Source organism: Chaetodon auriga, chromosome 11 (assembly GCF_051107435.1).
Source record: "Chaetodon auriga isolate fChaAug3 chromosome 11, fChaAug3.hap1, whole genome shotgun sequence".
Classification (NCBI taxonomy): Eukaryota; Metazoa; Chordata; class Actinopteri; order Chaetodontiformes; family Chaetodontidae; genus Chaetodon; species Chaetodon auriga.
In genome coordinates this window covers 22,299,696-22,322,664 of record NC_135084.1, presented here as the reverse complement: position 1 = coordinate 22,322,664, position 22,969 = coordinate 22,299,696, and the positions used below count along the sequence as shown (strand labels likewise).

At 45.7% G+C, this 22,969-nt stretch overlaps 1 protein-coding gene across 1 annotated transcript; it reads right to left on the bottom strand.

The window, feature by feature from the left end:
• Positions 1-499: 499 nt before the first annotated feature.
• LOC143328207 (sprouty-related, EVH1 domain-containing protein 2-like) lies at positions 500-21,386 on the bottom strand. Its single transcript, XM_076743224.1, has 6 exons — positions 20,824-21,386; positions 7,443-7,635; positions 7,195-7,363; positions 6,746-6,810; positions 1,595-1,753; positions 500-1,441 (listed from the first exon to the last, which is right to left on the bottom strand). Exons 1-6 carry the CDS (start codon positions 20,847-20,849, stop codon positions 653-655), a joined length of 1,401 nt encoding a protein of 466 aa, XP_076599339.1. The 5' UTR covers positions 20,850-21,386; the 3' UTR covers positions 500-652.
• Between the last annotated feature and the right edge of the window lie 1,583 nt (positions 21,387-22,969).

Here is a 22,969-nt window from a genome sequence, read left to right as displayed (position 1 = left end):
CTTTACTATAAGCTGCAGTACAGACAACAGAAGGCCTCTGTGCACGCTGTAAGCATGCACATGTACTATCCACACACACACACACACATATACACACACACACACACACACACACACACACACACTCGCACACACACGCAAAGAGGTGTAGTGTCTGATTTCTCTTGTAGCTGGAGTTGAGCGGGCCTGATATTGGAATAGAATATAAACAAAATGGCCACGCGTACATCAAAAGAGAGAGAAAGAAAACCAGAACAAAGAAACAATTCAAGTTCTTTGACGCCGAGTCAGTGTACAAAGTATAAAGTACCTGCATATGTGATACATGACATATAGGTCAGCTATAAAAAAAAAAAGGCCCCCTGAAAAAGAGTGCTCTCTCACTAGAAACAGAGCATGAAATGGCCACGCGGAGAGCTGAGAGAACTGTCTGCCGTAAGGGGGAGCTTATCTTCCCAGGCCGTTCAGAAAATGCACCAACTGTTTTTTTTTTTTTTTTGGCTTATTTCAGTGTCTGGAATTTGTAGAGAAACCCAGAGAAACCAAGGCAAGAGAGCGAGCAGCCGTGACCACTTGTCCCCTCTGTGTATTTCCCCATCCTTCCCTTTCCCTGTGCTTGCGTTGGGTTTTGCGGTTTCCACCGAGGGGCCGCTCAGCTCAGGGCCTTGTGTCGGCCCCCGCAGCAGCCGCACCTGAGCCCCGCCCGGTGGCAAGCGTGGAGAGGCGGGTAGAGACAGAGGCAGGGCGCCACCAGAGACAGGCCGAGCAGAGCTAGCCAGCGCGAGCCGAGCCGGCCTCCCCCGCTGCCCTCGGCCCCGTCGCAGGAGCAGGGGTCTGAGTAGTCCCCCTCTGGGTCTGACATGCAGTGGTAGAGCATTGTGTCTGCCAGCCACATGCAGCTGACCCGCCGGATGCACGCCCGCACGGGGTCCGGCGCGTCCTGGCACCGGCCTCTCCGGTTGTCGGAGACGTAAAAGGCCTCGCCGCAGTGCTCGCACTGAGCGCGCTCCACCCCGTCCTCCTTCCGCCCCTTTCCCCCGTTGGTGGACGGGGAGGAGCTCGGAAGGAAGGAGCGGGGCTGGGAGCACACCACAGAGGAGAAGCCTTGGCGATACGAGCTGCCGTGGCCCTTACTGACCAAGGGTCCGAGGGCGGGATCAGAGTCTGAGGGCGACAGGGCCGGTGCCAGCGGGTAGGAGTAGTCGTCCTTCTGCGCCTCCGTCTTGGCAAAGTGGACGTAGGACTCAGAGTCGTCCATTTGGATGAATTTGTCACGCACAGTGGCGTGGCGGTAGTCCTCGTAGCCCGTGAGCCAGGAGCGATCCGACGGCCGTCCGTGATGACGCTCGGTGGTTCGCTCCCAGCTGCGCTCCCGGGGGTTGATCCGGACGATTTCCTCGTCCTCCTGGAAGGTGACATGACGGGGAAGCCGAGACAACGGCTGAAGAGAGACAGAGTGAAACTTAAACCCTGCTGGCAGTAACCAAACCAACTGTGTGTTCAGATGAGCTGCAAACCGTGAAGTTTATTTCAAAATCATGACAAACGGGTCTCAGAGCACCCGGTCGTGCACTCTGGACATTCACTGTCTCACCTGGTCCAAGAAGTAGTGGTCTGAGAGCCGGTAGGGGTCGTGGAGGTCATGGCGATGTCCCAGCATGCACTTGTGTCTCTGCGGAAGGGGCGAGGACTCGAGCGGCTGCAGAGAGCTCTCCAGTTTCTGGGAGGAGTTGGATGAGCTGTCTGTGGTGTTCTGAGGGGACAAACAAACACAGGATGCGGGCTGAAAGCTGCGCTCCCATTGGATGCACCAAACAAACAGTGAGTACAGGAGGACGCCACGATTGGACAAACAAAAACAGGAAGCCTCGGCGCAGCTCTGATTGGAAAACAGGAAGTGTGAGCTCTGTTTATTGAGCCGCTGTGGATCAGTGCGTGCGAGTCCAACTATTATTAACAACATCCACCTTAAAACATCCACCGCAGCCACGAAGAAAAGCTCTGCGGCAACCATCAAACCGAAAATTAAATCAGGTTTAAAATTCAATTAGCCACTTACACAGGTGGAGAAAATATGTTTCTATGGTGATCCCATTTATTTAGAACATTTCTGGTTAATGAGGTTACCGTATTTGGCATTTGGAGACGCGAGGTAGTCAAGTAAGCCCAACTGTGACGGACTTCATCTGACCCGGTGACAACATTTAGTTTACCCTCAGTGACGGAAATGAGAGTGGACAAAATATTAGAAACGTCTCAGTGTATCACAATAAGTGATAACTGCATATCACTAACAAAAAAACAGAAGCAGCGTTAAATCCTCCCATTATAGAAGTTGGACGATTCTCACTTTCTACACATTCCACCTTTCCTTCACGCTTTTCCACCACTCTGTGTGTTTGTGTGTGTGTGTGAACACTTTCCTGTCCCCTTTCCGCTAAAGGCTGTCAGGGCTCCACTCCAACTCAAACCTTGGCCAGACACTAGACAGCCGGGCCGCTGCCGTGCAGCCTCAGACGGACAGATTTCAGACAGGCACGCTGGGGGCAGAGCAATGCACCAGCTGACAGGCCGGTCATGAGGACTCCGTCTCATCACATGTGCGCTTAGAGATATTCCTGATGTGGCTGACGCGGTGAAAAGGGTGCAGGTGTTTTTGTGTTTGTGATCGTTGGACTGTTTGGAGTTGGACCTTTTCTGTTTGAGCATCTGTTTCGGGACCGCAATGAGTGGACTGTGTGAGATATGCTGAGATAACAGGGTCTTTTGTAACTCAATGATAGCTTGTTCTGTTAAAAAAAAAAAGTTCTGTTTCAAAATCATTTGCTGCGTTTGTTTAATTTCGCTTTGAGTTTCACATGGCTCGTCCCCAGAAGTCAACAGAGCCACAGAAACTTGTATCAAAGGTCAACAAGCTTGTCCGCCAAAGAAAAGTTTGGCCATGGCTGATTTTTACGCGGTCATCTTTTGCCAGCGGCTCACAGCAGCGATGAGACGTCTGTGCTTCCTTCTTTCCATCACGATGTGATTTCATTCCATGAAAATAACAATTCCACCTGACAAGCACAGAAAAGATGAGAAGCTCGATTCCATCTCTGCAAATGTTCCCACTTCTCTTCAACATTTGACAAAGGGACAAAATGAAAATGTCCCAGAAACTGGTAGAACAGGCCGGCTATGGATGGTCAGGTTGGTGGTTCGAACCCCCGTCTTCATGCACACGTGTTGAAGTGTCCTTGAGCAAGACGCTGAACCCCAGATTGCTCGCAATGTACAGTATGCCTCTGATGAAACAAGACTCCACAGCCATGCAAGCAGCTTTGTGGGGCTGTACTTAGACACGCTGCTTTGACTCAAATGCTAACGCTAGCATGGCAACAGAGCCTTTTTGAAGCTAACATTTGCTAAATAGCACAAAGTACAGCTGAGGGTGGTGGGGGTGTCATTATTTTTGCAGGGATCTGATCATGAACCATGAAGTACTGGACATATTGGCATTTTAACCTGATGATAGAACACCAAAGTGATTAGAATTTGGGATGGTGGTTCAACAGGAAATGTCAGGGAGATCAATCATCCAAGGACCATGAGTGTCTCCAGTTAATCCCGAGGCATTTCATCCAATAGCTCCATCCGACAGTCTAGACCAAAGCGGTGGACTGACCCTAAAAAGGTTCGTCACTTTGGACAAAAAGCCTCTGCTAAGTCCAACCAAACAACACAAAATGGTTACATGCATCATCGGGGTCAGTGGGGAGCTCTTAATTTTATACCTTTGAATTAGTTGCAAATTAATTGCAATCTTTGTTATTTGCTGTCCAACCTACAATCAATCCAAACAGAACTACTGTACGCTTGACACGAGTCACTGACCAGTAAAACGCCCTCCAGAAATCAAACTTTATGAAACTGACTAAATTTTAACCTCACATGTCAAAATCTGGCACTCCAACCAGCCTAAAACCAACACTATAAATTGTTTGCCAGAGTTATATGACCCAGATCTGGTGTGTGTCTGTCTGTCTGTCTGTCTGCTGAAGCTATCCCTATTATATCCTGCTCCCCACATGGATACCGCCATGCTGAGAATTTCCCCCAGCTTTCTTACAAAGCCCTCAGAGCAGCCGGCCAAAAATAACATAACATGCTGCCTCCACTCCGGGCCCCGCCCCCCTGGAGAAGACATTACCGGGGGAGGAGCCGATACGGTTAAAAACCAGTCCGGCTCTGGCCTCCACGGCTGCGACTAATTCAAAACACAGACCAGACTTTCTGCTGCAAGCTCAAACTGCACAAGAGGACGGAGAGCCGGAGAGGAGTTGAGGGGGAGAGTTTATATTTCTGGACATCCTCCCTCTATATATTCTGGCCCAAGGCTGGACAGAGGGCATTTCAAGTTATTTTCTGACACAAAACATGTCCCGACTCAAAGCTCGGGAGGATTCATCCTTCAACAGGCCCGTCTCGCTCTCCTGGGATGAGCCCAGAATTGCTTCAATAGCTTTCACTCCCCCTGTTGTGAATGAGCCAAAATAGAGACAGAGCGAGGAGACGTGCTGAAGGGAGGGACAGAGGAAGGGTTGGGTTAAGTTTAGGTTTGGCGAACGAGGAATAATTTCGGGAAGTATGTCCATCCCAGCTCACCCCAGCCCCGCCGTCCCCCACCATCCTCCCCCGTCCCCCCAAAGGCTGTAAATCTGCTGCAGCATTTCCCCCGTCCACGACGGCTCGCCTCGCAAACTCTGCCGCCAGCGCTAACTTTAGGAAAGGTCATTAGTACGGGCGAAGCAAGCAGAACCGAACCCATCAACGTATCCCGTACATGTGATTGTAGAGACGTTGTAAAGGTGTGTGTGCTTTGAGGATTGAGGACCATCAGGTGGAGGAGAGCAGAAATGAGAAGACATACAGACAAAAATGGACAAGCTGACAGTCTTGGCGTTGCTTGGTTGGCCTGTTGCTGACCATCGCCCAAACTTTTTCCAGTGAGTCCGACACAGTTTGCGCTACCCGGGCTTTAACATGTTAACAGCTGTGGAGAGTAGAGTTCTGTACAGGCCTAAAACTGACACTCAAACTGTATCTGCATCAAACCAAAAGCCACTATCTTCCTTCATCTAATCCATAACCACACACATGCAAAGGTCAGGCGATGCTTTCATTCTTCCCACGGGCATTGTGAATCCGCTGCATCACATGACATGTATGGGAGCAGATGATTGACGCATTCAAAGAGAGAAATTTACATCTGAACACCTGAGCCTGACCTGCAGTGAGGATTCCACCCACTGTCTGTTTATTTTCCTTTCTCTTGCACCGACTACACCTGTGCAAAGGTAAGCTTCGCAGTGCTAACTCCACCTGTATCAGACACGTATAATGAGACAGTTTAAACACAGACTGAAAAATGGTAGGCTCCGGTTTGTTTGGCCTTTCCTCTGTGGTTTTTGGATTACAAATGGAGACGACAGGCCAGTAATTCCCCATCATGCAGGAGAAGAATGTATGTGCAGGTCTGCTGGCTGTTTTTATTTACTACTATGTGTTTTAATACGAGCTTCTATGGAGCTTTAACTGAAATGGAACAGCTGAGTCTCATTTTGAGCGAATCTGGAAGCTTTTTAAGCAACAATCCCAAGAACTTGCCTTGGATTTGTAGCACTGAAAGCTTTCCTGAAAACCCAATGCTCCATTTCAAGAATTGCTCCACCCTCTGACAGCGCTGTACCCTCCCCTCCACCCCTCCTCATGTGTTTGTATGTGTCTCTGTGGTGGCTGTACACTCCCAGCAGAGCACCTATTAGTCTTGGCCCATACAGACAGCTCGAGTCAAAGATGAACCACGAGGCACTTCCTCTCGTAAATCACCGGCCCCGCACTAAGCTGGGAAACAGCTGCTAGCTGCTAGTTTGGTGGCGACTCTCTTTTTCAACTGGGAGGGTGGAGAGGGCGGGTGAAGGAGGAGGGAGGGGGTCACCAGGAGAGAGCGAGGTGGTGGGATACAGGAAGTGACCTTGTGACCCTGCCTGCTGCTCCTGGTGTCAGGTTACAGAGTGGGGGGAGGGGGTCGTTCATGCTAACTTAAGGCAGAGAGGCTGTGACACACAAACACACACATGCTTCTTGTACTATGGCAGGTATATGTGACCGGGGTGGGGGGGTGGGGGGGATCTGGAGTGAAGCCTGGAGTTCAAACACTTTGGTCTAAATGGAAGAAACCACGACTTGAGATTTTTGGATGCAGAAGACTCCTTTGGGGTTTTGGCTGAGCAGCTGATCAGAGCGTACCAGAACCATGGTTTGCTCCAGTAGTACATCTTTTCAATGATGAATCCGAAAGGCTGATTAGATACAGATTGGAGATGTTGAACTGGTAGAAACTGAGCCACAGACGGGAAGCGGACATGTGACTCAAGTGACTGCAAATGTTTTGATGCACAGGAGCGACAACCTGGAGACAACCAATCACATTGGTTTTGAGTCCCTCTGGGAAACAGAAGCACTGAGCTGTTTTCTAGTTGAACTAAAGTGCGTAAAAGTTAAAACTGAATGAAAGAGAAGTTAATTTTTGCCATCAATAGCTTCACAATCATCATTATATAACTTTAATGATCTATCCGGACTTGCATGAGAAAACCTTCTTGAGTGTGTCATCTGAGTTAATGTCCTTCAGACTACCTTATTTCACCCTGTTTCATCAGATGCAGCACATAGATGAGGATTTGAACGTAGGAAACATGCTTACAGTAAAGACGTCGTCGTCACCCAGTTCGCCCTCGTTCTGGAGTGCTGTAGAGGAGGTGGTGGAGCCTACAGAGAAGGAAACAGGATCAGCCTTTAACTCAAGGATCCAACACCTCGCTGACACTCGATACAAGACGACACATTGACAGCAGCCAGGCAGATGTTACAGTGGTGCAGGAAAATCTGGGCGTCCTATGCGTCAGGTCAAATAAACCTCAGTGAGTTTAAAGATCCATGTAACTATAAATTCAGTCCCCAGCCGATTTTCAGTGGCGCTGAAGAATTCACTCACTTCTCTTTCTACCTTTGAATGCTGTTGCTGATATTCTGCTGTGACCCAAAACAACACACAGCTTTGTGATTTGAACACAGTTCCCCTGTCAGGAGTTTGAGTCCAGTCTGAGTCTGCAGGTGAACACGTCTCAATGGCTGTAAAGCAGCACAGCGTACCTTCAGCCAGGTCCTCGATGGCTTTCCGTACCCCCCTGTCGAACGCTCTGGCGTCAGCTGGACTCTGGAAGGACAGGCCACACTTCCTGTCCTCCACCTTCCAGTGGTGAAACGTGGGCGTTGCTATGGTGTACACAAGGTCCTTCCTCAGCGGACAGTCCAGGATCACCTGTTCATGCAGCACGTATCAGCCATATGTTCTGCATCTTATCAACTTTGGCGTGCCTTTGTTGATGTTTGTGTTGTACCTGTTTGTCTCGCAGCCGCTCCCCACGGATGAGGAACTGGGAAAAGCTGGAGGCCGGCACGGGTGCAAGCTCTGGGGGCAGGAGGCGGCACACCCCAACCCTGGTCAGAGCTCCGCCGTCCTGGGCCAGCCAGCCGCCGCTCGAGTCGTCCCGCGTCATCACCACCGCTTTTACACGCACGATGTAGCTGTCACTGCATAGAGAGGCAGAGAGAGACGGGAATAATCATTACTTTAAATTTCTCTATGCTCACTGGATGGAGACAGCAGTCATTTTCAGAAAACACCTCTGAAGCTTTAAAGCAATTAATCAAATCATTACACCTCTTTAAGGAAAAACCAAGCCTTTGAATGAATACAGCTTGATACGTGTTCCTGCTCCTCGTCAAAGGTCTGTTATCGCTGCCATGTTCACTGATGTGCACAGCAAAACGTAGGTGTTGCCTCATTTAAAATGCCAAACTGGATGCCTTATCTCGTTTCCATGTAACTCTACTTGAAAATACTTTGCATCAGCTACATTCTTCACTTCATTGTGAGTGATGGCAGTCAACACGTCAGCTGAAAATGAAAGTATTAAGAGGAGCACAGGAGCTTTCAATCTACATTCAGGAGCATTTGACAACCTCAGCAAACAGAAAATCTGCACCACCTTCTCACTGCATGTTACACTTAAACCTTTCAATTCGTTTGCATAATCAGCTGGATAATAAACAGCTGAATTGATAATCTGGTGAAATTTTTATCTTGTTGCAGCATGGTCCAGTTTGATTTGCATCAGCAAAGATGTCAGTTTCAGAGAGAACCACTCCCTTCCACAGGAAAGCCCAAAAAAAGCAATAAAAATCCCTCCTCAGGCAGCGAGTACCGGCTCATCCCAGCCTCAACTTGTAAACAACTGACTATCCCGCAAACTCAAACTAGTCTTAATTTTTCTGGCGAGAGTCCCAAAGTGTGTTAATGCCACAGCAGTTTATTATAGAGCTGGATTCACACGGTGGCAGAATGTTTGAGGGCGTCTCAAGTCACGACTTTGCCTGGTCCTCGCTGTGCTGAGGTGGGCGGTGTTGCACCAGGACAAGTCAGCGCGCACACACGCACACATGTACACGCACACGCGCACACACAGGCTTTAATAAAAACGTAGCTTTGTGTTGTTTTTTCTTTGGCGGTGCTCAAAACTTCCTTGGGAAGAGAATTTCAACATGAGACGATGATTCAATCAATGAGATACTTGACCGCCAGAAAGTGAATCGATGACAATTCTGATCAGTGATTTGAGGGTTATTTTGGAAAATGTGATTAAACACCAAAAAAACATATCATCTTAAGTGCCATGTATTTCATAGAAGTGGCTGTTGTTCAGTCGGCTACTAATTAAATTGATCATGAGACGAGATGAGTCATAATCTGCCTGGCTCACCATCTCAGCTAGACATTTTCCTGGTTTGACCCTGCGATTATTTGTAAAAATGTCTCTTCTTCAAGCATCCAGTGGCCGAGCATATAATAATTTATTTTAAATTTATAATTGTAATGTCCCGTTCAGTAGCTTCCAAGGACCTTTGCTGAATGTCTATATCCCTGCTGTCACAGTGAAATAAAGACAGTGTTAGAATAACACATTACTAAGGCCCTTATCAAGAAAAATTAGGATTATGTGAACAATGTGTGTTTCTCCACTTCAGGTCATCACAGAAATAATGAATCTGGGTCACCGTTTGTGACAGTGCTGAACTCTTCTTTTATAAATGTGAGGATCTGCTTCTTTTCCCTGTTTCATATTGCTGTAAATGTCTTTGGGGTTTGGGCTTCTGACTAAACAAGCAATCTGAAGTTGTTAACTTGGACTCTGGTGGGCATTTTTCACCATTTTCTGTCATTTTATAGACTAATTATTATCACTTCATAAAAAAAAACAACAGATGAACTGATAATGAAAATGACCATTAGTTGCAGCTCTGTTAGCAGCTCGACTCCACACAATTATCACCTCGAGCGCAGCAGCCTTATTCCAGCTGCACACCAGTCAGTGTGTGTGCATGCAACAGAGGAAAAACCAGCTGAGATCAGACAGACGTCACACAAACTGACAGATAATGGCGCTCCAGTTTGGTCTATATTAGCAGTGCAACACAATACACGACAAAAACTCCCTCCGCAGTCAATTGAGTCGTCAGTGACTTCTAACGTGAGACAATACAATGGAGGCTGAATGCTAGAACACAAGACATTCTCAAGCACTAGCATGACAGCCACCACCCTCACAGGGACACAATGAGCACGGTCACAATCCACATGAATGATCTGACAATAACAGGATGTACCTCTGTGTATTCCGTCGATGCTGCGCCCTGTGTGTGTGTGTGTGTGTGTGTGTGTGTGAGTGTGTGTGTCGGTGTGAGTTGGCAGGATGAAGATGAAGAGAGAGAGAGAGGTGGGAGAAAGAGAGGCCGAGTGGGAGTGAATGAGAAGGGGCTGTTATATAATTAGCTTACAGACAGTCCCCAGGATTTGATGTACACACACACAGACACACACACACTCACACACACACACACGCACGCACGCACGCACGCACGCACGCACGCACGCACGCACGCACGCACACAGGTGGCAAAACTGGTTCACCAGCTCCCGCCCACACACATTCATAAAAGTGACTGAATGACAGACTGACTGAGTGATAGCAGACAAACAGCTCGTACAGAACAGCAGCTATAGATTCACCCACAAGGCCTTCGCTTTCATGTAAACACACACACACACACACACACACACACACACACACACACACACACTTAAAATAAATGCTTCCGCTGAATGCACTTCACCAGATTAGACTTTTCCATTCAGATATTAAAGGTTTCTTGTGTTAATGCATTAAAGACACAAGCGCCAAAAACCCACCTCAGTGAGTATCTTCAAACAACTGACATTAAATTAAGTCATTAGAGATCCAATATTTGCTGACACACAATAACTGAGTGGAACTTTGGTGGTGGCCCACAGTATGTCAGCTGGTATCATTTCATTTGTCATATCAAACCACAGTAGGCGGAGGAAAATAGTCATTCAGGTTCTACTTTGCCACGAGGGAAACATGAATGGAACAAAAAGAGACAATAGAAATGCAAAACAGCAAAGTCTGTTTTTATTTCTATGATTTCATGAGCTTGAGGGTCAGGCTAGCAAACTAGCTTACCTTATAGCTGCTAGCTAGAGGCTACAATGCCTCTGCTAATGCCGGCTAGGCTTGGTAACAAGCTTTTTATAGCAATTCAGTTATTCTATGGCTGCTGTTCAGTGTTCGACTGGCACGTTTACTGTGAAACTGCGAGTTCTAAGACTTTTCTGGGTAGCAGCGCGCTACCTTTCTGGATTTGCACCATTTTTCAGCCTCATATTGAAATCAAAATGGATTCAAAGAGTAGATTTGAATCTGACTAATGGTGCAAAATTGGGTTAGTTGTTCAGATTAATCACCCTCATAATCTCACTCGCTGTGTATGTGTGTGTGTATACTGTATTGTGTTTGGATGATGTTGGTGTTAGCAAGGTTTGCTAACCACTTGGCCTTATCTGACAACAAATATTGTAACGAGAGACCACTAAACAGACGCTGTACTCCTGTTTGAGGTCACAGTTTGAACTGAATGTCGGTTTTGTGCAGGTGAACGTCGGCCTGCCGTATTCTGCACGGCGAAACGAGCAACCAGTCACATCATTTCTGCCTCCGGAGCCGCTCTGACACTGAAAAAGTTAGTGTGAAAATCCAAATTGCTGCTTTTATATCAAAGTACCGCAGCGGTTTAACATGACTCAAACACATGTACGACACATTCACATATGGAACCACACATCCAGTCCACCCACATACAGAAATAACACCAAATTCTGTGCTATATAAGCACCGGTGCTTCAAGACACACGACACCGGCTATCAGCTCTCTGAGATGAACTTGTCACATTTTGGGCTGTCTTGTGACCCATGTACAGCACCCCGTCTGCCGACAGGCCCTGTAATCTGTGGTTGGAACACACAGACAGCCACAACCAGCAGCAACGCGCTACTTTAATACACTTGGGAGTGACCACACATTCTGGCACAAATACACACACAGACACACACACACATACATTTGGGAGCTGTGAATCTAATTCTGTCCCCACGAATGCGGCACGAGGTACCAATGCTGAAAAAGGAGCGTGGCGCCCACTTTAAGAAAAGATTAGAAATACACTATTTATAATCACCTGTTTGTGTGGATTTCACACACGCCGACTTCAACTTTACACACACTTTTCCCAAACATTGCTTCATATTTGACCGAAAATAAGTGAGCCCCAGGTGATTTTACAACGAGCACACGCTCAGGCCGTGCTATGTTCAAGGGTTGCACGGACTTTTCAGTCTCTCTTAGGAGGGGTGAGGATGTAAAGTGTTCAAAAGTGGAGCGATGACTCAGTTTAGAAGGAAGACAGGGTGGAAGTCAACACCTTGCTGATAAGGAAAGAGCAGGTAATTCATGCATCACATCCTTTTCAGAGCTGCTGCCATCTGGTCAAAGGTGCTGGGTGTGTCCTGCTTCTACTTCTTAAAACACGCACTATAGCTGTCAGCCAAACTTCTTCCACTATAACACAACATACTGTTGCCTGCTGATGGTCAGCCACTTGTGAGTATTCTTAATGTGTCTTGCTGTCAGCTGACATCATCCCACCATGACCCTGGAGCTCCTCCAGCTACTGTAAGCACCATTGAGTACAATAATATAAAGTTTGAGTTATACTATTGTGGCAGCACCAAATTCAACAGCCTGGCAAGCAAACATATCAACAGTTTCATCAAGCACACTGCAGCCATTACCTTCTCCCACAGATGTATGTGCCCTACTTCCATGTTCACAGCCACTTGTACTGGTGGACAGAATGATGCTCCTTACTTTGGGTACAATCATTATTAATTATACATGCTTCTGGCCACTTGGGGGCACTGATATATTACCACCTTGTAAAATTGATGTGGCTAATGTGTTAGCGAACATCCAGCAGACACAGAGCAACAGAAGCATTCATTTGGACTTGTGTCTGAGGTCCCTTTGCAAACGCAAGTCCAATATTCAGTCTCCTTTAAGCTCTGTTTTGGTCTCCACCAACTCCTGAGGGACATATCTCAATATTAAGTTCACTAGCTAGTCATTAACTTTGTCAGTCTGCTCTTTGGTGCTGGGCCGGTGGCGTACAGTGGACTTCTAGAGCTTCACTGAAAACAGCTAAAAAAAAACAAACAAACAAAAAAAAAACTGAAAAGAACTGAAAGACACATAAAGCTCCAGAGAGCTGAGAAGAAGTCAGGTGGTAATTCACTATGGGTTCATCATTACTAGCAACCCATCTCACATAGTTAATCTAAACTTTTGCTTTAACAAAATCTAGCCAGAATTGGACAGAAAGAACATTCAGGTTTTTGTTCGGTGGTTTTTCTTTATCTTGGCAGAAACAATATGAGCAAACACCCAACAGAATTTAACTAACTTTAACTTGTCTCCCTATGCTGCGTCAACAAAGTACAAACAATTCTACATCACTGGCCTTCCTGGTTCCTGTGTTTCACACTTTTACTGCAGCGCTGCTGTGTTTGACGCATCGATTCTATACTCTTCATTTCCATGCCCGGTCCACACCTTGCAACCACATCAGCGTCATAATGAGGAAATGAACTGTGGGTGGAGTGCACATCTGTAGGTTCCCTGCCAGGCCACAGTGGAGCCCTGTCAATGAACTCTTCAGTTCCATTCGTTCATTTTATTTGCCTGTGTCAGCATCTTCTGTCCAAATTCACTATCAAAACACCACAAAGTAATTGCTGGAAAGAATAACTTTTTAAGTACATTCACATACTATTAGAACAGCTACTTAGTGAGCCGGACCCTGCTAATACCTGACGTGGTCTGTGTGAAACAATACTGCAATAAAACAGTAAAGGGGGCTGGGAAGCGGTCCGGTTATCAGGTCTGGAATCCAGCTCATGTGTGACAGATAAAAGGGCCACTGAGGGCAGCCCAGCCATGTGTGATAAGGGCGGCTATACTTCCTCTGATAAGACATGACTGGCCGCGCCTCTGCCCGATCAACAGAACCCCCCCCCCCCCCCCCCCCCCCCCCCCCCCACACACACACACACACACACACACCCATGCACAGGGCCCGCCTCTGTCTGTGGGTGGACACACACACACACACACACACACACACACACACACACACACATACATATGCCCTGTCTGCAGATATCAGGAAGTGACTGAAAGGTGCTCGATCAGACTGCTCCTCAGACTATTAGCATATCTACAGACTTCTTCTTTTTTCTTTTTCTTTCTCTTTTTTTTACTTGTATTGCCCACATAATTCATTTAATCATTTAAAAAACTGACTGTGAATTGTAATTTTTTCACCTTTCATTTGTATACCCTGCTGAAAAGTTACAACACTAAACAAACACACACCTACACATTCGAGGTCGAGAATACACAGTTTCTTCACTTAAAGTATGTACAACACATGCATGAGAAAGATTTGATATTCCACATTTATTACAGTCGGTGCTGGACCACTTACATACTGCAATTCTGTGGTGTTTTATATTAGTATTTCAATGTATTCCTGAGTCAAATGGTGTGCGAGGAAGGAACAAAGAGTTGGAGCTGATTTTCATGACATTTTAGTCACACACTTGCCTGATATCAGACAGTAAATAAATGCCTTCAAAGCAGTAGGCATTGAATGCTTTAGTACCATCAAAGCACTAAACTACCAAAAAGTATCATAATTAGTACTTTTAATTGATTTAGAACAGGCTCAATAGCAGCGTCTATCTTGGGAGGTCGCTATTGTTGTTATCACTCCTCCTCCCTGATTCTGGCGCACAGCTCAACAACGGTCCTGCACGCAGCTCTGATTGGATCGAATGCTTCTACAACTGAGAAACCAGTTTTATATCATGATGCCAGATGAACCAGGCACCTTACTGGAGTGGATTCAAAGGTCTGGACCCCGTCAAGCCACATACAACATGAGGATTTGGCCAACAACATTGTGAAAATCAGGAGAATTTCATTCTAGCATTCACATTTCAGTTCAGAGCGAGGGGAGAGAGCGGCGGGGTGAAGCGAGTTCATTCACAACTATTGACGCTGGAGGCTCCTGAGGGGAAGTTTGATCGGCTTTCTGTCAATCAGCTGTAGTTACATGGAACGCTCACATGTCTGGGCAGCACAAGACTCAGGCTGCTGGTGTGAGTGCGAGTGTGTCGGAGAGGCCACTAATACACAGAGAAACATTAACACAAAACATCCCATACCCAACGCACCAATCACAATGCGAGTTCAGATGCATTCGTGATTATCGCAGTGGGCGCGAAACAGCGTCACTGCAGTTAATCATTTTTAAACGGGTGAAAAAAATGCTGTCTGGGGCAGATTGTTGTCAGCTCTGCAGTACAAAAACTTATTACATCAAAAATATTTCAAAAGGGAGGGGGGCAAGTCTCAAAATGACACTGAATCAAGTCCAATCACGAATGACTAACTATACAGACAAAGAAATCAGGATGTGTTTGGTCCAAAAAACAAATGTGCAGATGTCTGGGGCCCAGTTGTGTTGTAGTTCCAGTACGTCATCCAACAACTTGTAACTGCACTCTGAGGTGATTCTGCAGCCCCTCCAGTTCAGTCACAGCAGAAACCATTCTGAAAATAAGCTGATTGGTCTAAACCTCTTAAAAGCCACTGAAAAGCAAACCAAGACCCTCTATAATGTCTCATATCCTCTTATACTGCGTTAGGCTTACCGCTCGGGGTCAAATGTAAGTGATAAGTAGTTTCCTAATTTCTAATCTCTCTGCATCTTTGATCGACATATGCCAAAACGTCAACCTTGGTGTGTTTGATCAGGAAGTCCTCGTTTACATAAACTGTCAGGTGCCAAATGGTTTTTCTTGTAATTGGACGGCTCGTACTCCAGCTCCAGGGCACCAAACCAACTGAAAGTGATTTGCATAATGAACACTAGAAAGTCTGTTCGCTTAGGGCTTCCCTAGTCTAAATATTCTGGTATATTTACCACTACACATAACGGGCTACAATGTTTCCTGGTGCTATTTGTGGTTACTTTTAAATAGCCTGTAGTCTTTTTGCATTATGAGTTGTTGGGAATGGTTTTAATTAGATGTTAACATGAAAACATCCTGTTTCCAGGAAGAATTTGTCTGAAATAGCTTAAAATTAGCATGAATCTGTGTATTTAAAATCAATATGAGAGTATTGTTTGAAAGTGGGGTAACTTTTTCACAGTTATAAACCCTTTCGTGCAGGTGAGCTCACCAAAGATCTGTTGTATAAGAGTGATTAAACATAAACCAGGACTGGGGGGGCTGAGACTGACTTGTATGTTGGATGAATAAACTCTTTAACCTGCACAGCAAAACAGTTTCACATACTGTCAAGTCATCAGACATAAACCCGAAGTAGCTGAACATTCAAAAATGTCCTACAAAATGATCACCTTTCCTTCAGATGTCATGTCTGGAGAAAAACTGGGATCGGTGGAAGTAGATAAGCTAAATCATAAAAGCCATTGGCCCCTCTCATCTCTTTTTGGACAGATCAGAAAGGATAATCAACCCGAGCGCCCTGGTTACTGCAGAAGCGAAAGTTCACAGAGTTCATTCACTGAGGAGCTGCAACGAATCTGAGTCTTCAATAACCACCAGGGAAAACACCCTGAATGAACGGAATAAAAACTCAAGCTATTATAATCTTGGTCATCCAGTCAGCTGATGAGCAGAGATTAGTAAAGAAAAAAAAAAAAAAAACAGGCAAACAATCCACGTTCATTGTTTGGTCTCCAGATATAAACAGCTCGGGCCATTATATAAAGGCTCCGGATAGCAACCAGTGATGAGCTGCTCTGTAAAACACAGGAAATACTGTGAACAAGGATCTGTTCCACATGATGTGCCTGTGTGTGTGTGTGTGTGTGTGTGTGTGTGTGTGTGTGTGTGTATGTGTGTGTGTGTGTGTGTAGAGGGGCAGTACAGAGTGAGAGAGAAAAAAATGTAAAGGGTCTGCAAAGGACGTTCACTTGTGGACATGGAGCATGTATCAATATTCTCTTTGTGTATGTGCGTGTGTATGTGTGTGTGTGCGCGTTACATGTTTGTGCACTTGAGTGTGATATATGTATGTGTTTCTAACATTACATATTAGGCTAATTGCTGTATCTGTGGGTCCATGCACTGTGCATCATCACACATTAATCGAGAAACAGCATCGACTCTGACAGACTGCTGCTTAAGATGATACTGAAAAAAGTGTCGTGCCATTTTATTGTGTAGCTTGCTTGTCATATAATCCTTGTTTCTGCAGATTGTCATGTTTCTTTCTGTTCTTTCTCCCTGCCGTTTCCTCTCTTCTCTTTCATCTTTGAAATGACGTGATCTTTTGACCTTAAGCGGGCGACAGAAGTGTGTGTGTGAGCTGCTAAATAAGGCCGTCTCGGTGTCTCTTTCCACTGTCTTATGAATAGTTACATTTATGTACCCTTTTTACAGTGTATGCAAATACTGTACACATAAAACACATGTTAGCTCGCTGCAAATAGAGTCTGACAATAGGAACTATTTCAGCAGCCTAAAACATCAACAGGAAACATCAGGTTTCATGGTCAGTCCCTCAGAATAACCACAGAGCAGACAGACAGAAAGACCATTTTCTACACCAGCAGCAGCCTCAATAGACCAGAATGCAGTGCAGCTTCAACACATGTTACATCTGATGTCTCACTTTGAGTACAAAAAAGCCCTCTGTTGCCCTTACTGTGATCCACATACATGAACAACTATACAACTTGTTGTTGTATTGTGGGAAATGTTGGTGATTACTCAACAAAGGGAAGAGACGAGGCTGGTTGAAGGAAAATCTGTATAAAAGGAAAAGTAAATTACTTTCAATACACATCCAGTTTTACATGTCCAAGGAACCTAAAGCTGGAGTTATTCCTTTACCAAAACTGCTTCAACAATATCTACAATTTAGTACAAGTTGTTCTGCCAAATCATGCATCGTATTGGTGAACCTTTCCACTGTCCCGAAATTCCACACCAGTCAAGATTATTATTGTCTCAATATCAAATGCTGCTAACGTAGAAAAATATATGTGTGAGGAACAGAACAGTCCTGCTGAGGGAACATGCAGACCTGCTAACTCCTCACTGCTGTGTTTGCCAGTTGATGAGTGCTTTTTGTTCGGGGATGGATTATATTTCGTTGCTACGTTGACCTTAGCTGAATGTCACCGGGCATCTCCTGTCCAATACTGACTGTGCACATGCTGACCCTGCAGCAGCACACACCAGATCAATACATCCTCTGCTTGTGTTGTGACTCTACGGGGTGTGTGTGTGTGTGTGTGTGTGTGTGTGTGTGTGTATGTGTATGTGTATGTGTGTGCAGGAGAGATCTTGTACTTCTATAAAAAGGCAATAAATGTCCTCTGAAGGACAGGGGCAAAGAGGCACATCCTCCAAATTGCGGACATGATGGCTACGGTTATAGTTCAGGACATGCAGTTAACAAAAGGCCCTCACAAACAGAGCGCATGTGTGCGTGCCTCTAATCACATTGCCTCCTGATAGCAAAACTGACACATCAAATCTGATTACTTCACTGAGCAGGTGAGGCATTCAAATGTGTGCATGTGACTCAGTCTCCATAGCATGCATGCATGCAACTCCTCAAGAAGTAAGAGAGGAAGCAAAATATCTAATCTTTGACACCGGCTACGTAACTAGAAAAAAGCTATACTACTGCACCTTTTAACCCGACACAAAGGGTATGAAGGTGTGGCTTTTATCTCCTGGCTGTGCCTTAATACCATAATGGGCTTTCATTTCTGATAAGAAAACCACAATACACAAACCAGCAGATAACTGCACATCGGTTCAACTCTATCCAGTAATAAGACAATAAACACTTTTGTATGAAGCACCATGAAAGCACCAAAGGGTTACCATCATAATTTCACAGAGATTATTTTACATTTGCAGGGAACTTCGGTTGAGATTAACCGTAAAATGCAAAATTAATACCAGCAAATGTATCTTCAAAATACTCGTCTGCTAAGAAATCATAGGCTTTTAACTGTTAGCTAGCCTAGCTAAGTGAGAGGAGCAGGCCAATTGTAGAAGATTACACTAAATGCATTCATATTTATGAATGAGCAAAGGTTTGATAAAAGTTTGTTGAAAGTTTAAGTCAACAGTATTTAACTGTTGGCTAATAAAAATTAAAAGAAAATGAGAACTCCCAATAAAACTACTTTTAAAAATCTTCAGTTAAGACGAACAAGGCTCAGCGTAAGTATTTTAAATTTATATTTATTACTCTTTCATGCAGCTAAAATGTACTGCTAACAAATGTCACTGAATGCTTGTAAAAATACATTATCTGAGGACAAAAAGCTTTTGTTCTGTTCATTAAACGGCCATTTTTTCAGGACGTCGTGGGCGTGGCCCAATCGGGACATCACGCGGTGCGAAAAGAACGACACATCATCACCATAGAAACGCTCCCCCGACCGGAAGTGATGGGCAGTTAAGAAGTCAGGGTTAACGCATCTGTTTGCTTTGAAATATATGACTCAGAACAAGGCCCTAAAGACAAGGCTACTGTCAGGGAGGAACACTGGGAGCGTTTGAGCAGTTTCAAAAGGTACAAGACACCTGAGACTGAATTCAGGTTAGTTCTGACAGCAGTTCATGGCTGCAGCTAGCGCCACTTTGCGCCTCTCATGATTATTAACATTACATTCCGCTAATTAGCTTTACGGCTAACACATGAGAGGCACGAACTGGGGTTCAGCGCCTTCCTCTGTCCCTGTCTGGCTGTCCGTGGGACACACAGGCAGAGTCTCTGTACGCCGGCTCCGCAGAGCCGAGTACGGCCGGCAGGCATGAATGGGGACGCGCTGAAGGTTAGAGGGCTTTTATGAATGAGCCGGCGTCACGCCACAGCAGCGCAAACATCCCCTACGGTGCCCTTCGCCCTTCCACCCCCGCCCGCCGACAGAGATCTGCAAGGCAGGCATTCCTACCGAGCACAGCCCCGTGTAGTCTGACAGGGAAGTTGTCGATATAGGCTAATGGGGTTAAAGGCAAACTGGGAGCCAATAATGTCATTCCGGCATGCCTGTTCCTATGTCTGCACATTTCCATTTAAGCCTTAAAGAGATTGATTTTGGCAAAGGCTCGCGTGCATTTAAAAGCACTCTTATAATCTCCCTGTGGTTAAACCTGGTGGTCTATTCGTGTTGGCTTTAACAATAGCATTCACATAAGGACTGTAAGCGCCCCGCCACCTGCCCGGTATTAAATGTAATTCACATTAAGCTTCGGTTCCTTCTCGGCGAAGCTAATTTTAAGCTTCAAGCGCCTCCATATAGGCCTGTGGGTGCCGTATAAACAGGTCTGTGGGCCTACACATTGTACGGCTCTATATTAGCTACATTTCGTAAGACGCAACAGCACGATCCACGGGTCGGTCCGCCAAAGAGACACCGACAGACACGAGTCTGTGCGGCTCGAGTGGAGCAGAAACATACGCGTGTTTTTTCAGGGCAAGTCGTCGTTTACAGTCGGTATTTTTTTTTTTTATGAATGGAGCGCGGTAGGCTATGCAAATGAGGGCGATTGAGAAAGAGATGGCGGATGAGGCATATCGGATATCTCATATCCTGTGAGACTTCCCCCTTCGGTTGGTTGGGAGCAAACATACAGATGTCGCCAAATAACGAAGCGAAATTCGCTCTGTACACGCCGTCGGGCTTTTGCTTTTTATTTAACTGAGCAACGCACAAACAAGAGTGCGTGAGCTCGCTGCTGTTTGTGTATTTAGAAAAGGTGTAACTTCGGGGCGTGTTTGAGTTTCTAAGTTACGCTGCAACAGGGCCTGCTCTCTCGCTTCAGATCCTTTCAGAAAATGTTTCCGATCCACCCACGCTTATTCCCCTCCTCCTCCTACTCCTCTTCTTTCTCTCTTGCCTTCTCGAGACTAGTCTACACCAAGGTGGGGGCCCTAAAACCCTCTTCTACAGCACTGTCAATGCATTGCTTTACAGCAGCATCAAGCACCAAATCCCGTCGAATGAATAACATGTTTAAAAAAAAAAAAAAAAAAGAGGCGACGCATACATGAAAGCCAGCTTTGTACGAGGAGTTTTTGGCTGCACATTCCACCAAGTTGCCCTGATCATCTCCAACCTGTAGGCACTGGGAGAAGCGAAAAAAGACATACGGACAGAAATCTTTGAGCCGTAGTACTTACTCGTTTGGGTGTGTTTCTTCTATCATTTTCTCGCTTCACCTCAGGTAATGTACCACGGCGGTTGCATACTTTTCGCTCGTCATTCTTTCTCCGCGGCTCCTCCGATTCTGTCTCCAATTCCGCATAAATCCCCCCTGCGCCTTTGTGCGAGTGTCGGCTCTTTGGCTTGCCTTCGACTGGCTGTGCCTCCGTCTTCTTTTCCACACTTTTCCCCTCTTTCCCCCCCACCCGGAGCCACCCAGTTTCTTCTGGATCGCAAATGCCCCTTTCCTATAACTTTAATACCCCATCGCCTTCAGTAGGTAACGTAGCCTATGCAGACAGTTTAGTAGCCGAATCCAGCTCTTCTCTTCTCTCCCCCCCTCCCCAAACACACACACGCACGCACACACACGGACACGCAAGGCACACACTCCGTTTTTAAGTCCTAAGGCGCATGTTTTCACCGACGACTCCGGTTCCAGTTGTGCGTAAAAAGCGCGTCGTCGCTGTTGTTACTGAGGGGTGGCCCCGCTAGAGCCCCATCTCTCTCTACTCCATGTTGGATTGCAGGCAGCCGAGCTGCTCCAACGACGCCGGGGGAGGGAGGAGAGGGAGGGAGAGAGGGGAAGGAGGAGGAGGAGGGGGTGCAGGGCGGAAGCGGTGACGTCGGTCTACATTTTGGTGGAGGGCCCACGATGGCTGCAAGCCGTAGGGGCCTTTGATAAATGACCCCCCCCTCCCGCCTTGCCCCTCTCCGGATCCACGATTTCAAATCCGGACATGTCACCTTTGTTCTCCAATAAAAATCCAATAAATGCCTGTCGGGATTGTACAGATATTCCATAGCAAACTGAAAACACCGCACTGAGGCGATCACTGAAAAGTCGCTGCTCAGAGCGTTAGATGATAGATTATTTATTAGTTATATATCACAGACAATCGCACAGTCAGTGCTTGGCGTCGGTTATCAAAAGCATTTGGCTCATAAAAGAGTATAGATTGAATTATCATTGTACTGAGTGTCCGTAAGAAAGAACAAGGTTTCAGTCTTAAACTCCAGGTGCACGTCTGATGAAACAAAAAAGATTAAAGGGATTTTCCGGTTAATCTTGTCAACTTTTTACCACCGTATCTGTGACAGACTCTCAGGTAATCCATAGCAGCTGTGTGCAGTCTTTGAGAGGTAAACTGGTCTGCGGATTTAGCTTTTTAACACCTATTGATCTCCTGAAGTGTGTGGAAGTTAGATGATTAGCCACTTTTGTTTTCGCTGAGTGCTGCCAGATTTGTGTTCCTGCTGTAAACAGTCGCCAGCATTGTTTTCACGTTCATGCCTGGGCGAAAAATCAGCAAGTCTTCATGAAAAACTGTGGTCCTGTAGCGTCCCCAGGTGGTGCGTCACACATCCTACATGCTTGGAGTAAAGGTTTTGACCAAAGAGCAGTAAACAATATTACTAACACTAATTTATCTCTCTTTTTTTTATCTTTATTTTTTTATTTTTACAAAAATAACATTGTTCTGCAGCCCTTTGGTTTTTCCAGTGGTGCCATTATTTTCTATTTTTAAAATACAAACTAGCACATATCATTCTAGTTGTTATTAGTCTAATAAAGGTTATGATATGATAATATACATTCCACCTGTCAGAGCTTATGGTTTACACTCTGTTACCACAACAGTGTTGATTAGGCATTCAACTACAAGAAGATAAAGGAGATTAGAGGGAAGCTCAGCACATTGTGACTGTGGCATCTCATTAAGGAGCAACTGAGTGGATCCTGGATTCAATAGCAAGGAATTCATCCCTCACAGCTGGAGTCACAGTCTGTCAGAATACTTAAAATTCAATGCCAGGCCTGATAGTTGCATTGGACATTTACTGTATGTCTTTAAAGCAGTTCAAGGGAACAGGCTTTTCATAAAAACTGCTGCTCATTCACAGTATTTATTACAATGATATGTTGTTGTTTGTTCATTTTTCTGAGTGTCCACGAGGGATTCATGGATCATGGATGCTCGAGAACAAGGATCTGCTTAGTGGAGTTATCATTTAACTTTGAAGCAGGTGATAATTCCCAAACTTGTTTTACATGTCGTAGCTTTTATTGTAACATCAGAGTTAAAACTGCAACTGAAATCAGCGTATGAGAGTTCACTTGTA

Bases quoted from the DNA above. Each gene is read 5' to 3' on its own strand.
- LOC143328207 (XM_076743224.1), bottom strand. From the start codon at position 20,849: ATGATAGAAGAAACACACCCAAACGA. The intron at 7,636-20,823 runs GTAAGTACTACG...CTCTCTATGCAG, and splicing joins GAAGAAACACACCCAAACGA to TGACAGCTACATCGTGCGTG. The intron at 1,754-6,745 runs GTAAGCATGTTT...TTGTCCCCTCAG, and splicing joins GTGACGACGACGTCTTTACT to AACACCACAGACAGCTCATC.